This window comes from Plasmodium reichenowi, chromosome 3, assembly GCF_001601855.1.
Source record: "Plasmodium reichenowi strain SY57 chromosome 3, whole genome shotgun sequence".
In the NCBI taxonomy this organism is placed as follows: domain Eukaryota; phylum Apicomplexa; class Aconoidasida; order Haemosporida; family Plasmodiidae; genus Plasmodium; species Plasmodium reichenowi.
In genome coordinates, this window is record NC_033648.1 from 650,133 (window position 1) to 666,664 (window position 16,532).

At 21.8% G+C, this 16,532-nt stretch overlaps 1 protein-coding gene across 1 annotated transcript; it reads left to right on the forward strand.

Moving 5' to 3' along the window:
- Positions 1-1,343: 1,343 nt before the first annotated feature.
- PRSY57_0317800 (hypothetical protein) lies at positions 1,344-16,298 on the forward strand (the record flags this gene model as incomplete). Its single annotated transcript, XM_012905802.2, has 1 exon — positions 1,344-16,298. The coding sequence occupies one exon, from the start codon at positions 1,344-1,346 to the stop codon at positions 16,296-16,298; it is 14,955 nt and encodes a 4,984-aa protein (XP_012761256.2).
- Positions 16,299-16,532: the final 234 nt, after the last annotated feature.

A 16,532-nucleotide genomic window follows, 5' to 3' on the forward strand; every position in this document is an offset into this window, starting at 1 on the left:
AAAAGAGATGATAAGGCTAATTAAATTATAGTGTTTCTTTTTATATATATATCAGAAAGAATTACAAAATGTAATATATATATATATATATATATATATATATGTACTCATATTTTATTATTTATTTGATTTAACATTTTAAAAGAAAAAATGTGTATAATGATGTATTTCACTTAAAAAATATATAATTTCTATTTATTGTAAAATTTATACATATATATATATTTTTTTTTTTTTTTTTTTGTGAATTTTAAAATTTATATTTTCTACACGTTGCTGTTTTTTTTTCCTTTTTTTGTCCATTAACACCAAGAGGGGGGAAGAAAAAAAAAATAAAAAAGACAACTATATTTTATATTTATTTAAGAAGATAAAGAAAAAAAAGAAAACATAAATAAAATATAAGAAATTACATTTTTTTCATCATTATTAGTTCATTATTTTATTATATATATAAACATTTATTTATTTTATTTTATTATTTTTTTTTTTTGTTGCTTTTTCCTTTTTAAACATAAAAATTTATAACATATTACAACACTATATTACACATGCATTAAGAGAGTGAACAAATAGAAAAATCTTTCATTTTAATTTTTGTTCTATTGACACATATTTATTGATTATACTTTTCATGAAATTAATATCATTATATGTGTATTTTATATATATATATATATATAACATTTTAGTAGTATTAAATAAAATACATTTAACATTATAATTTATAACTTTTATATTTTTTTACTTTTCAAATCTTCGTGTATAAAAAAAAGTTTGATAATTTGCTGAAATTGCAAACTACCAACGCACAAATAGATAATAATTTTATATAAACATTTTTGTTGATTATATATATATATATATATATATATGATATACTTATATTTTTTTATATTTAAAGACTATGCACTGAATATATACTTTTATTAAGTGCTATATTTATATATAGTTTTATATTTTCATATATATGAATTAAATTAATATGTCCATTTTTAATTATATTCCATAATTGAAACTATATACATATATGTTTATATTTTTTTTCTCATAAAATTTAAAAATATTATATATAAATATATATATATATATATATATATATATATATATATATGTATATTTATTTATTTCATGCCCTATTAATGTACTCTACACACATATAAGAGGACATTAAAATGAAGACACCCAATTGTTTTTAATATATATATATATATATATATATATTTATTTATTTATTTATTTATTTTATTCTACTTTTTTTACGCATCTCAACCCTGTTGTGCATATCAAGTGTAATTAAATTGTTTTGTTATTTTCCTTTTGAATAACATTGTTTGAACAAGATGAGGAAAAAGGGATATATAAAAAATTTTGAAATGGAAGAAATTATATTTACATTATTAAGTTGTTTAGATGAAGATAAGAAATTAAACTACGAAATAGTAAACACTCTTAAAATGTACATTATGTATCATAAGAGTGAAATCTTAAATTATGTGTTTTCATTTCTCCAAATTCAAAAGGTAAGTCATGAGAATCAAAAACTATTATTGTTATTAACGTACGATTTTGTTCATTATTGTATATATGATAACTTTAGTGACGTTGTTAATAAATATTTTGAGGAAGAAGAGGATAGTGATAATATAAAAGTAGAAGAAAAAGATATAGAAGGAAGAGAAGAAGGGCAATATGTAGACATAAAGATATTTGACAATATTTTAAAATATACTTTTTTCGATGGGGACAAGTATTGTTTTGTATATGATCATGAATTGGAAAACAGTTCTAGTGGAATAAATGAAAAAGATGAGAATAAGTTATATGAATATAAATATGAACATAATAATAATAATAATAATAATAATAATAACGTGAATAGTTATAATAATTATTGTGATGATTATAATAAATGTCGTAGTAACATAAAACATAGCCATAGTTACGTTAAAAGGGATTCTAATTATTATAGCAAATTACGAAACAAAGAAGATATAAATGATCAGAGTATTTTTTGTTATGATAAAATTATTAATATGAAAACATTAAAAAAAGAAGAATACAAGCTTTTTTTAATTGAAAAAAAAAACATGGCTATGAATTATTTCAAAAAAGACAAGATTTGTGAAACCAATTTGGATTCATTTGATAATATAGAAGACAGTATTATAAAGAAAAATAAGCGAAAATCCGAAATAAATAATATTATTAAGAATATAATAAATTTTATATTAAAAGAAATGTTATATATAAAAAAGAATGACGAGAGGCACAAAATAATGACTAATTTATTGATATTGTGCATAATAAAAGAAGATAATTATTTAAAAAAGAAAATAATCGAGAAAGTACGTTATTACAAAGATGTTATTATTAGTAGTAATAATAATATGAACACAACTACTGATGGTAATTATAGTAATAATAATAATAATAATAATAATAATGGAACCAAATTGAACACTTATATATATATCGATTTATATAAAGAAATATTCATGAAATCTCCTCACTTAACAAAAAATGTGCTAGGAGATATTTTCAAAAGCATGCTTACTTTAGACCATAACAAACATATAGATATAATGTTTGAAATATTTTTAAAAATTTTTCAAGACGTTCAATTCCCATCTGTATTATATAGCATCATATATATGAATAAGAAATATAAAAAAAAGAACTTCATAATAACAAATAGAAAGAATACTAATGTATATTTTGAAAATGACGTTATTCAATTATCTCTAGAAAATACGAGTGAAGATACTTTTACAACAAATACTAGAGAGTCTTCTTTAAATTCTGGCATGATAAATGATATGAGCTATAGTGTTAATAATTATGCTGATGAAAAGGTTTACCATAGTGATGATAAGAGTGACCACCTTATATATAAGCATGTACATGATGAAAAGAATAGATATAACGAGATGTATACAAAAACTAAAGAAAATGAAAACATTATATATAAATCTAATATAGTTGACAAAAAAACGTGTGATATTAATTCAGAAATGGTTAATGGTAAGGACAAATTCGATGTTGAAAAATATATAGGTTCACATGTAAAAAATGACGAAAAGAATAAAGAAAACTTAAAAAAGAAAATAGATAATGTAAATAAAAAAGAATATATTGATAATAAAGAGAGTGAAAAAAGTTTATCATTGAACATATATGAAATGGAGAAAGAAAAAATAAATGATATACAAAAAATAACAAAGAAATATTTAGATATATATTTTAATATAAGTATGAGTATGAAATATACAAATGAAAATTATATAAAAATACTTTATATAATATCCAAATTATTATTATATATAAATAATGAAGAATATGTAAAGAAGACATTTGAAGTGTATATATATTATTTTTTAATATTTTTTAATTCTACAATAATAAACAATTATAATAACTATGCTATGGAGATACATGATACTTCATGTATATATAATAACGATTCGCAAATAGATATTAATTATATAAATCTAAAAAATATACCTAATTATATTATTATAAATAGTTTTAGAATAATTTTACAAAGCTGTCTAAATAAGGTTCAATTAATAGTAGTATTTACAAATAATATATTGAAGATATCTTATGCATTATTATATATACTAATAAATAAAAATGTAAATATATCAAATTGTGGTAATATTATTGAGATTATAACATCTAATGATTATATATGTACATTTATTGAAATTATCGAAATCTTTAATATCTTGATATCATGTATATATACAAATAATTCAGTAATTCAATTTTTAAAAGAGAAATGTAAATCAAATAACAAAGTTGATATAATTGTGTCATTAATTATTTTGAAACAATATATTGTATTAATATCGAATGATTTTAGTAGTGATAATATAATATATAATATATCTAACCAGAATATGAAAATAAATGAAAGGAATGATAAGAAAAAGGGTTCAGGGAAATATAAGGAATCTTTTAGAAAATTAAATAGTTATATTGATACATATCAGAATAATACAAACATGGAACTTATTATTCAAATAGTACATAGCTTATTGGAAAAATATAATACGGATTTGAACATTATTTATATATTGTTAGAGATTAGTTTATTGCTTTCTTATCATAATTATTTTAATTGTTTTTCTTATAACCCTAATGCAATTTTTAGTTTAGTGCAAAAAGAAAGTAGTCCTTTGTTGGTTCTTTATGAAAATGTGCACATAAGAGAGGGTGAAAAGTATGAAAGAAATGAAGCAACGGATAATGAAGTCGATTACAAAAAGGGTGATATAATAATAAAAGATAATGTAACAAATGAACATGGAAACCACTCCGATTCATATCCTTATGGTAACTCTTTGAATATGGATAGAAAACCTAAGAATATGTATGAAGATATTATATACAAAGAGAAGGGGTTTGTTAAGTCAGATTGTTCAAATGTAGAAATCAAGAAAAATGATATGATAAATAATGATGTTTATAAAAAAAATGAATTTTACGAGGAGAGTAGAATAAATATGATATATAATGAAGATGAAATAAAGACTTGGTTTCTGATACCACATAAATATGTGATAAATATAATATATTTATTTTTAAATATATTATTAACTGATGAATCTAATTTTAAATTAAAAAATAAAAAGTATGGATATTTTGTAAATGAAGAAACAAAAGGAACAATTTATGAAGATAATAATAATGGTTTACAAGAAATATTAAAAAATGGAAAGAAGTATAATAAACTTTTATATGATATACATTCTCATTACTTTATGTATATGTGTCCGTCTGTGTCATATATGAAAAAATTAATAGTATTAGCTTTCCAGTGTAATTTTTCTTTATACTCTCCAAGGGTATTATATCCCTTATTATTTGAATATGTAGTACATATAAAGAATAGTTATAAAATAATATTGTTATTGTTGAAATGTTTAAATATTATATGTATATCTTTATGTAATTACATGAGTAAAAATAATTTAAAAATACATTCAAGACTTCATTTTAATTATTTGGCTTTACCAAATATAAATAAAATTATATCAGTTTTGTTTATGTATGGTCTCCATCCAAATTTTGCTGTTTCTTTTTTAAGTTTACAACTTTTATCCATTTTGATTTATTTTACACAGAACAGGAGTGTATGTTCCATTCATAATACTTTATATTACAAAACGGTGCTTCGTGTTTTATTTCTACACGATAAATTGAGGAGGATGAAAAACGGGACTGAATCTAAGGAAGGGGTAGCACAAAATGAAGAAATGATGAATAATAAGAGAAAGAATAAGAAGGGTGAACATACAAAAGGTATTTTTTTGGAATCGTTTAAGTATACTAGGCAAAAACAAATTATGGAGGAAATAAATAAGGATATCAAAAAAAAAAAGATGAGGAGGAAAACAATATTTGGTAAAAATGAAAAGATTAGCAAAGCGTGTTATTACAAACAAATGATATTATTAAGTTATAAAAAAATAACTCAGAGTATTAGTAAAAAGTTGGTTCATACTTATCTGTGTGTTTCTTCAGTAAATAAACTTGATAATTTGAGTAGTAGAAAGAAGAGAAAGATTAATAAATTTATAAAAAGATATTTTCATGTGGATATGGGGCAAATTAATGAATTTCTGAGGAATCACGATCCTTTATGTCACGACCCATACAATTGTAAAGAGTTTGATAAGGTTAAAATATATAATGATGATGATGATAATAATAATAATAATAATAATAATAATAATAATAATAATAATAATAAGAAGAAGAAGAAGAAGAAGGAAAAGAAAAAAACTAACAACAATAAGGTTGATAATAAGGATAATAAAAATAATACTGATTATTATAATGATAATAATAATAATAATAATAAAGATTGTAATCATTCTTACAATTATGACCATAGTTGTACCCATGAATGTTTGGTGTTCCCCATGATTGAATCACTACCCACTTTTTATATCACAGACGTCTTGGAGCTATTGCATAAAATTTTTCTGAATTATATAAGAAAAGAAAAAGAACACATATATAATTTCCAGACATATATTACAACATTTTTTTTTACTTTATTAGAGATGCTAAAAAATATACAAAGTGATAAAGATTATGAAAAGACACTATATAATATAGGGATTATAAATATGATGTGTGTAACTGTTAAATTTCTTAAGGAAAAGTGTCCTAATAAGGTCATTAGTATTTTTTTTAAGCTTCTTGAAGAGGTCCCAATTCCCTTAGGAGAAGAGGAAGATAAAGTTGTGACTTTATATAAAAATTATTCTTATATTTATCGAACTCACTTTTTTAATTTGTATAAAGATAAATGTACTACATTGTATACAAAAAATTGTATGGAATATATAAAAATGATGAGAAATAATATATGGTTAAATAAAAAAAAAAATGATAGTCAAGTGGATTTTAATAACTTTATTATATTATCTAATATGTATAATAATAGTGATACATTCAAAAAAAAAAACATACAAAATGTTTTGAAATATTTAAATGATTATCAACAAGTGTATAAAAAAAATGTAGTCCATATTTTCAATATGTATATATCAAATGTGGTAACCAATAAGGAAATAGAAAATGGTATGTATAGGAAAGAGGAAAATAAAAGAGAGAATAACACATATGATAAGATTAATACTGGTGATAAAAATAATTTTGGTCAACCTATATATAAATATGTCGATAAATTAACAACCAAGAGAAATACATTGGATGATAATTCATCAATAAATTGCTTAGAGTCAAGATATGTTACAAAGGATAATAATACGAAGATTAGAATAAAGGACATAGAAAAAATAGGAAATAAATTAGATACATCCAATCAATTAGTAATGAAATCCCTTTTTTTTTTATTTGAAGATAAATTGGGTTCATATATTTTACAAAATGATATGAATTTTTCTATAATAAAAAATTTTAAACAAGAGATAGCATCTTATTATATTCAATCATTATTATATGAGAAGAATTTTTTTCAAGTACTTTTTTTGATAAGCAATATATATTATTCTGATGTAGCCAACAAGAAAAGTGGAGCCTTTTCATTGTTTGGAAAATCAAGCAATGTAGTTCATGCCGAAAATATAAGAAATACGTTAATATTAAGTATGGGTTTATGTATGAAGAAAATAAATTCTCATAAATTTAATCATTTATATAATATAAGAGAAGCATATGTAAGTAAGGAAATATTTCATATATATTTAGAAAAGATATATTTAAATATCGCCAAAGAGAATGAAAATTTTGAGAATATTTTATTTGATAAAAGTGATTCCGTTGGCATAATACCCAGTGAAATAATAAATAAGATAATAGGTAACAAGCAAAAATATGTGAAAACAAATTATAGAGACCAGATAAATTTATATATAAAAATTAAAAAATTATTAATATCAAGTATTCATATAAGTAATAATAATGCATCTGACTTGAAGAAAATAAACGTGGAAGGGCAAAAGTATGAAGACCCTGTAAAAAGGACATTATCAATTATGAGGATTATTACAAATAATAGTATAAGGAATGAAGGCATGGATAATAATAATAATAATAATAATGACAATAATAATAATGACAATAATAATAATGACAATAATAATAATAAGCAATCAAATTACAGTAATAGCTATGATGGTATTAAAAAGGGGGTAGGCTATAAAAATAATAGTACAAGTAACACTAATGATAACAAAATAGATTTGTCAAACATGCACAATAATAATAATATTGTTATGAGCTCTGATTACATTATAAATAATGGTTTTACTTCAAACGGTACATGTAGTAATTCACCAAACTGTAACGATAAACGTATGAGTAGTCAAAAAGAAGAAATTGCTCATATATATAAATATATGTCTAAAGAAAAACTTCATTTTTTTCTTTTACAATTATTAGTAGATCCAATATTGGGTTCACTTTATCAAGAAAAAGAAAGTGTGTTACAGTCGAGTTTGTTGAAATCATTAAGAATGATATCTAAAAGGTTAAAGAGAATAAAAGGGATAAGATTAGAAAATGATAAATATAATAATACGAAAAAGGATGATCTAATAAAAAATAATAGAATATTAAATGATGAGAGCAAAAATAATATGTTTGAAAAAAATTATTCGTGTGAAATCATAAATTATATTGATATAAATAATAAACGTTGTATTCTAAAAGATATATGTGAAGATTATTTAAAAGAAAATTTGAATAATGTAAAGAATTATTCATGTTTGTGTATATATAAATTTATAATAATATATTCTTCTTTATATTATTTGTCCAATATTGATAATTTAATTTTCCCCATATGTAATACAACAGATGACATATCTAATGTGTCTTTAGAGAAATTTGTGCTTTATTTTAAGTTTTTTTATAGGGGAATCATAAATAAAAGTGAATATTATTTTAAGGAAGAAATTATTAAGAAATATAGTGAGGATGGTCAATATAATAATGATGACTATACGAGTATAAATAATAACACAAAAAATAGTAATCACTATAGTAATAATAATCATTATAATAAAAACAATAGTAACAATAATAACAGCAACAACAATAATAATAATAATAATAATAATAATAATAAGGGTAATATTAATAAGGTTCATAATAAAACCATAAGGAAAAATATTGATAGGTTACATCAATTAAATTCAAACATAAATTTGGAAAAAGAATTTTATTATATCAAATTGATTGTTGAATTAGATAAAAAAATGAACATAAAACATCTGAACAAGTCATCAAATAATTTCATCCTAAATGATTATTTTTCTGAATTATTAGTTCAACATAATGGCAACTCAAATAATATAGAAGAAACAAAAGGATATAATAATGTTTATCATTATCACCCTGTAGATTTAAATAAGGAATCGTATGAAATTTTGTTACATTCCTTAAAAACTATATATAATTCTTTATTTATACGCCACCCTTTAAATTTTCAATATATTTTTATCATTGTAGATGTGCTTATCGGCTTGTTCTTAAAAATTGTGTTTAACGAAAAGAAAAGGATATATCAAGAATTTCAAAAGAATCGTGAGGGCTGTTGTAATAAAGAAGAGAGTGGACATGAGAACAATTCGAAAGGTATTACGAATATAGTGTCCAAAAGGGGAGAGGAAAAAAGAAATAATAAAAGGCCCAAATATAAGGTGCAAGAAGAAAAAGAAAATGTTACTTTGGATATGTATAAATATAAAATTATAAAGAATGACCATGATATATATAATGATGAACACAAATATAATGATAATAATAATGATAATAATAATAATGATAATAATAATAGTAATAATAATAATAATAAATTGGGTATATACAATGTAACACATAATAATATTTTAAAAGATAATAAAATGAAAGCAGCATTCAAATGTGATGATGATATTTATAATCATTCGAATAAGAAGAGTACTAAACAAAAAAATAATAGAAACAAATCATCATATATAAAATTAAAAAAATACAATAAATCAGGTTTTATTAATAATATTATATTTGATAATTTAAATAAATATGATAAAATTTCGATATCATGTTTAAATTTAATTATATCCATAATTGTACGACTTGTATTGGATATAAATTGTTTTTTCTTCTTGTCCAAAATAATTAAATATATACATGACCTTTGTATATCTACTAATATATGTGAAGTGAAATTCTTATCATTCCGTATAATACTTCAAATGGTGGTAAATTCGCGTTCAATTAAAATGAGACGTGTAAAAAGAGTAAGTTCTGAGGAGGAATATTGTGACAAGGATTCATTTTATTCAAATATAAAAGAGAGGGAGTGGAAAAAAGAAGAAACAAAAGAAATAAAATTAATAAAAGAAATAAAAAAAGGACCATATAAAGAAGATATATCAAATGAAGCACAAAATAATAATACCAGTTTATTATCATATAATTCATCCAATTTTGAGAGATATTTTAGTTTGCTTTTTTCACCAAATTCTACTGTATCTTATGGTACTCTTTTTGATATAAAGAATGAGCAAAAAGGAAAATTGGAAAATAAGTCAAATTGTAATATTGAAACAAATCATATGGATAAGGGAAAGGATCTCTATGATAATTATGTGTCTGATATGACTAAAGAAAATAGGACCCTAGGACTTGAGGAGAATGAAAAGGGTACACCAAAATATAATAATAATAATAATAATAATAATAATGATAATAGTAAGGGTAGTGATAGTAGTAATGGTCGTAATAGTCGTGATAGTCGTAATAGTCTTAATAGTCGTAATAGTCTTAATAGTCGTAATAGTCGTAATAGTCGTGATAGTCGTGATAGTCGTAATAGTCGTAATAATAGTTGTAGTGTTGTTGAGGGATATAATAAAAAGGGTGATGTAAATATAAAGGGACTACAAATAAAGGAAGAAAACCATTATCTATGTGAGTGTATTGGTTTATTAATACCTTACATGAAAGATAAGCAAAAAATAATTAGTTTCTTCAGTATATGTTGTATTATGACATTATTAGGAAAATTAAACAACGTGTGTATTATAAATAAGACACATTTTATATATTTTTTTTTAAATAATTCTTTGCATGATATTCTAAATATATTTAATGAGTTAAGGGATATGTGCTTACCAGTAAAAGGGATTATACAAAAAAATAATAACAAGATAAAAAATAAGAATTGTACGAATATTGATACTACTATTGATAAGATATCGAAGAAGAAGACACCAGATAACTTACAACATTGGGAAGATACAAAATGTGGTTCTACAGAGGATACATATGGCAAAAAAAAAAAAAAAAAAAAAAATGAAAAAGAATATAGAAATGATAATATGTATAAAAAGGATAATATATGTAATGGTGAAGAAAAAATAAATTACTTTAATGAAAAAGGTAAGAGCAACAAAAAGAGCAATAATAAGAACAATAATAAGAACAATAATGAGAACAATAATAAGAACAATAATAAGAACAATAATAAGAACAATAACAGGAAGAGTGAAGATGGTAATAATAATTATATTGCATGTGATAAGATTAAAAAAGGAGGTAGACGAAAAAATGAATGTATTTATCATTTTTCCTATCGAAATGTAAGAAAAAATTTATATAATATAGAATTTGAAAAGAAGTTTTATCGAAAATTAAATAGAAGTATATACGAGATAAATAGTAACAAATATCATGAGAAGTTTATAAAAAAGTTAGGTATGTTTAAATATAAAAAAAGTAATAATAACAAAGGAGAGACGAATTTATACAAATTGGTTAATGATATAATTATTGAAGATTTTTCACCTGATGAAAAACATTCATACGTAAATACTTTATTATGTTGTATACATAATAAGAATAAACATATATCTATGAATGGGTTATATCTCCTTATGTATTACATATTAAAGGAACAGTTTGATATTGAAAGTATAAAACTTCTAATGAATAGAGTTTTTGATGAATTGTTTTATTATACCAAAAGGAATATATTAAATGAGAAATGTTTAAAAAGGAGACAAAAGAGTGAAGAAGAAGAAAAAACAAACAAAAAAAATAAAATAAATAATAATAATAATAATAATAATAATAATAATAATAATGTAGTAGAGGCATATAATAATGATCAACTAAAACAAAACAAATTAAATAATACTATAGGGGAATATTATAATATTATGCATAATAATATGAAGAAAATTGGTCGAGGGGAAAACGAAATAAATACAAATATAAGACAAAAAGTAAAATATATGGATATAAAAAAAAAACAAAGAAAGAAAAAGAATATTTTGGATATTTCTCTAAATATGATATTTTTATTATGTCGAAATAACTTTTATGTAATGTTAAATAAAATATGCATGTTACAATCTAAATATAATTATGAACATGTTTATTTTATTTATATGATATGTAACAATAAACAAATGTTAATTAAAACACTAGATTATTTATTCTATATATTGAATAATCATCACAATATAAAATTGAATAATAATTTGAGTAATATATTATCTCTATTATTTCATTTTCTAAAGTTTAGAAATATACATGTAAGGAACTATGGCCAGGAGCATTTTATCGAATTATATTTAATTGTTTATTATGTATTAGGAGTAAGGCAACTATCACATTTATACAACAATACAAACAATAGTATGGGTACTAATATGAATAAAAAAAAGTATCTATTTCATAATTTTGATAAGGTACATTTATTGAAATATAAAAAGGAAAAGAATAAAGTTGTAATTACAGGAGAAAAAGAGGGTGGTGAGGAATTAGTTATGGAAGAAAATATTATGGATATAAATAAAAGTAAAGATATCAGTAAAAATATGGAGATCGTTCAAAATACTAAATCTGATAATAAATATGATAAAATAAGAAATGATATGGATGAAATATATATGGCTATAGACAAAGACATGGATAACATAGGTATAATAAATTGTATGCGTTATTATAATTTGTATAAAAATTATAATAACCTATCGAATGAATGTAATAATAGGGAATATAACTTGAATGAATTATATATGGAGGAAATAAAAAGAAATATAAAAGGATATGACAATAATTTTAATATTAACCATTATGATGATAACAACCACAACAACAACAATAATAATAATAATGGTGGGTGTTTTTTTTTTCATGTAGACAAGGATTTATTTTTTTCTACCAAAAAAAACATATTTCCATGTAAAAATATAGAAACCGTATGTAAGAATGAATATAACAAAAAGATATATAATAATTACACGTGCAATATAAGCGTGAATAATACCTTAAATTGCTTAAATATAATAAAGGAATTAATAAAACTGAATAATAAAAAGAAAATATTGAATTACTATGAATATCATAAAGTCGAAAAATTGTTATATTATAGGCATTCGTTTGAAAATGGTTTAATAAAATTAATATATGTATTTTTAAAAGAAACTGATTGTATACAAGTATTTAAAATTTTGAATATTTTTCTAATAATTGATAATATAAATTATATCATAATTTCGCTTATTATTTTATCTCAAATATTATTATGTATAAAAATTAATGAAGAGAGTATAAAAATAATACAACCACTTATTCAAGTATTATATTGTATAAATAAAAGAAAATACAATAATATGTTAATTACCAAATATTTGCATATATCTTTTAGAAATTATTTTCTTATTTTTAAATATATTTATATATATTCGTCATATAAAACAACAGAATTGTTTTCTTTGTTTATGAAGGAGGAGCAAATGTTGAACATATTAAATTCTTTGTTTAAAAATTTAGATAGTACTGACAATAGTTATACAATAAAGGAAACTTTAAAGTGTTTAAAAGAGTTGTGTAAATATGATGGTAATCGTTGGCCTTCGTCTTCAATGTATTTATCCTTTCAGAAAATATTATGTGATAACAAAATAATTCAAATATATTTAAATAGCGATGAAGTTATGAATAGAGTATATATCTGCAAGATAATGTGTGAATTGTACCGAACGCTTAGGAGGGAAAAAGATAAAACAAAAGATATGGACGTATTATTAAATGATGATATAATAATTGATGGTAAAGGTAACAAATGTGGTGATATAATAAACAGTGATATATTAAAAATTCAGGAGGGAAATAAGAAAAAAGAAAGAAGAAAAACCCAAAAAGAAAAAAAAATGAGAGGAAAAAATAGGAAAATAAAAAAGAGTTTCTACGAAACGATTACTTATTTATTTATTCATTTAATGGATAAAAACAGAAGAGTATCTAAACATGTATGGTTAGCTTTAAAGGAATTAATCAAATATAAATTTTTTGAGGATAATGTGAATGATATTTTAACATATTTTGACGATAAAATTTTTGATATAAAAAAAACAAATATCACGATTCAAAAGGAGCAACATTCTATTTTTGTTAAAAAGGAATATTTTGGAAATATGGAAACAAAAGATCAAATGACAACAATAATGGAAAAAAAAAAAAAAAAAAAAAATTCAGAAATTAAATATAATAGTATGTTTAATAAAAGAGAAGAATATAATATAAAGAAAAAACGAACATTTGATTATGAAAATATACAAATAATGATAACAACAGATGAAAGTGATAACAAGGAATCTGAGTGTAGTTCTAGGAAGGATGTGAAAAGGCAAAAAATTAATATATATTATTATAAGTTATTCATTGAGATGTTTATACCTTTATTAATTTGTGTAGACACAAAAGAATGTTACCACAATATTAATAATAATTGTAATGATTTAAAATTGTTGTTTGCCGAGTTGACAAAATATTTGTATAATAATGACATGGACTTTAAAGAAAGAAACCGATTAAAATATGAGTCTGTAAAAAATGACGAATTATATAACATTTTCTTTAAATACCTAAAGCTAGATTTAAAAAATATAAATAATTTATATAGGGCATACATAATATTGTTACATAGTAGGATTTATTTTGACAAAAAATTATGGAATGTTAAAAATGTACAAGTGCGTGAAGAGGTCATAAAAATGATAAATGAATATGAGTTGAAAAATACGAAATCTCGAGCAGAGCATGTTCTATTTGGAGATTTAAAAAGGAAGGATATATCATGTGAGGAGATAACAAATTTAAATAAGGATACTATAAGAAAGGGTAATATAAAAAGGAACAATATAAATAAGAGTAATGTAAAAAGGAGTAATACAGATAGGAGTAATGTAATACGTGATTTTCATATTACATCTAATAATAATATTACAAGAAGTTTTACGGCTACATTAACCGATTCTATATTCAATACCTTATCTGAAACATTGAATTATTCATATGATAATTTTTTCTCAAATATGGATAATATAAAAATCAAGAAAAAGGAGAATAATAATATAGCAGATGTTGATTATGGAAATAAAAAGGAATACCATGAGAATTATTTGAAGGTTAAACAAAATAAGGTTAATGAGGAATATATGGAAGAAACGTTTAAAAGTGATAAGGACTGTTCAATAAAAGAAGAGGCATGTACAATAAGAACACTGAGCGAGTCTTGTAATATATCTGAAAATATTTCTAATATTGATATGGATGATGAAGACCATATATCTTTTACTAATGGAAGGAATGTACATGATAATAATTATATGAAGAAAAATCATGTGAACTATGATAAAATGCGTGTAGGAAAAAATAAAATTCCTAGTTCTACTCATTTTGATAAAGTTTTGGATGAAAAAAAAAAGAGTGATAAGGATATGTCTTCATCAAAATGGTTAGAGAGGGAAGAGCATATAAAGGAATATAAATTAGAAAAGAATGAATATATGAATGGTAATATTGGCGACAATACAAATGGTAACATTGGCGACAATACAAATGGTAACATTGGCGATAATACAAATGGTAACATTGGCGACAATACAAATGGTAACATTGGCGACAATACAAATGATAATATTGACGATCCTATTATTGACAATACGAATGAATATGATGAAGATATATATTATAGAAAGAGTATATATAATGTACGTGGTGAGAACTCTTATGATATGTTATATCATCCTTTTGTATCTTCTATACAAATTAATAATGAAAATTATAACATATTCATTTCAAGCAGTGAAGAGGAGGAAGAAGATGAAGATAACATATATGAAAATGAAGATGAAAATAAAAGGAAAAACGTCATTCTAACGGATAAATTTACTGATGATAAGAATAGAGAGGATATAACAAAGAATTATTCAGATAGACAATTTATTAAAAGGAAATTGAAAAAAATTCAATTATTGAATAAGAGATATAATTTTGTTGATCATTTTAGAAATGTACAAACTTTTAAAACAAAAGAAAATTTATTATACTGGATAGAGATGTTAAAATTTTTGAGGGAAAATCCACAAGAGATTAATGATTTATTTTCAACAAGAGAAATTAAAAAGGTCAATGTAGCAGATTTTTTTGAAGCATCTTTAATGTGTGCTTTAACAGTAATAAAGTTTGTATCCTTAACAATTAATTCTAAAAAATTATATAAGCATACATTAAAATGTGGTATTAATAAAGTAGACAATGAAATAATAAATGAAGAGAATATAACAAAGGTGAAGGAACATAAAATAGAAGAAATGTATTTTATACATACATTAATTATATCAACAAAATTAGAAGCATTGTGTTCTTCTATTAGTAAACAATTATGTACATATCTAGAAAATGAAAAAACGGAATTGCACATCCCTATCATAAAATCGTTATCTATATTGTCTATACTGAAACCGTCCACCTGAACTGGTATATAAGTAAAAAATATATACAAGTATATATTTTCTCATTTTTTTTTTTTTCATATGTTAAATGATGTACATTTAATATAAATAAAAATATATATATATATATATATATATATGTATATACAATTTTTTCTTTTTTTTTTTTTTTTTTTTTTTTTTTTTTTTTTTTTTTTTTTTTTTTTTTTTTTTTTTTTTTTTTAAAAATTTTTTAAGATTTTATAAGATATAAAA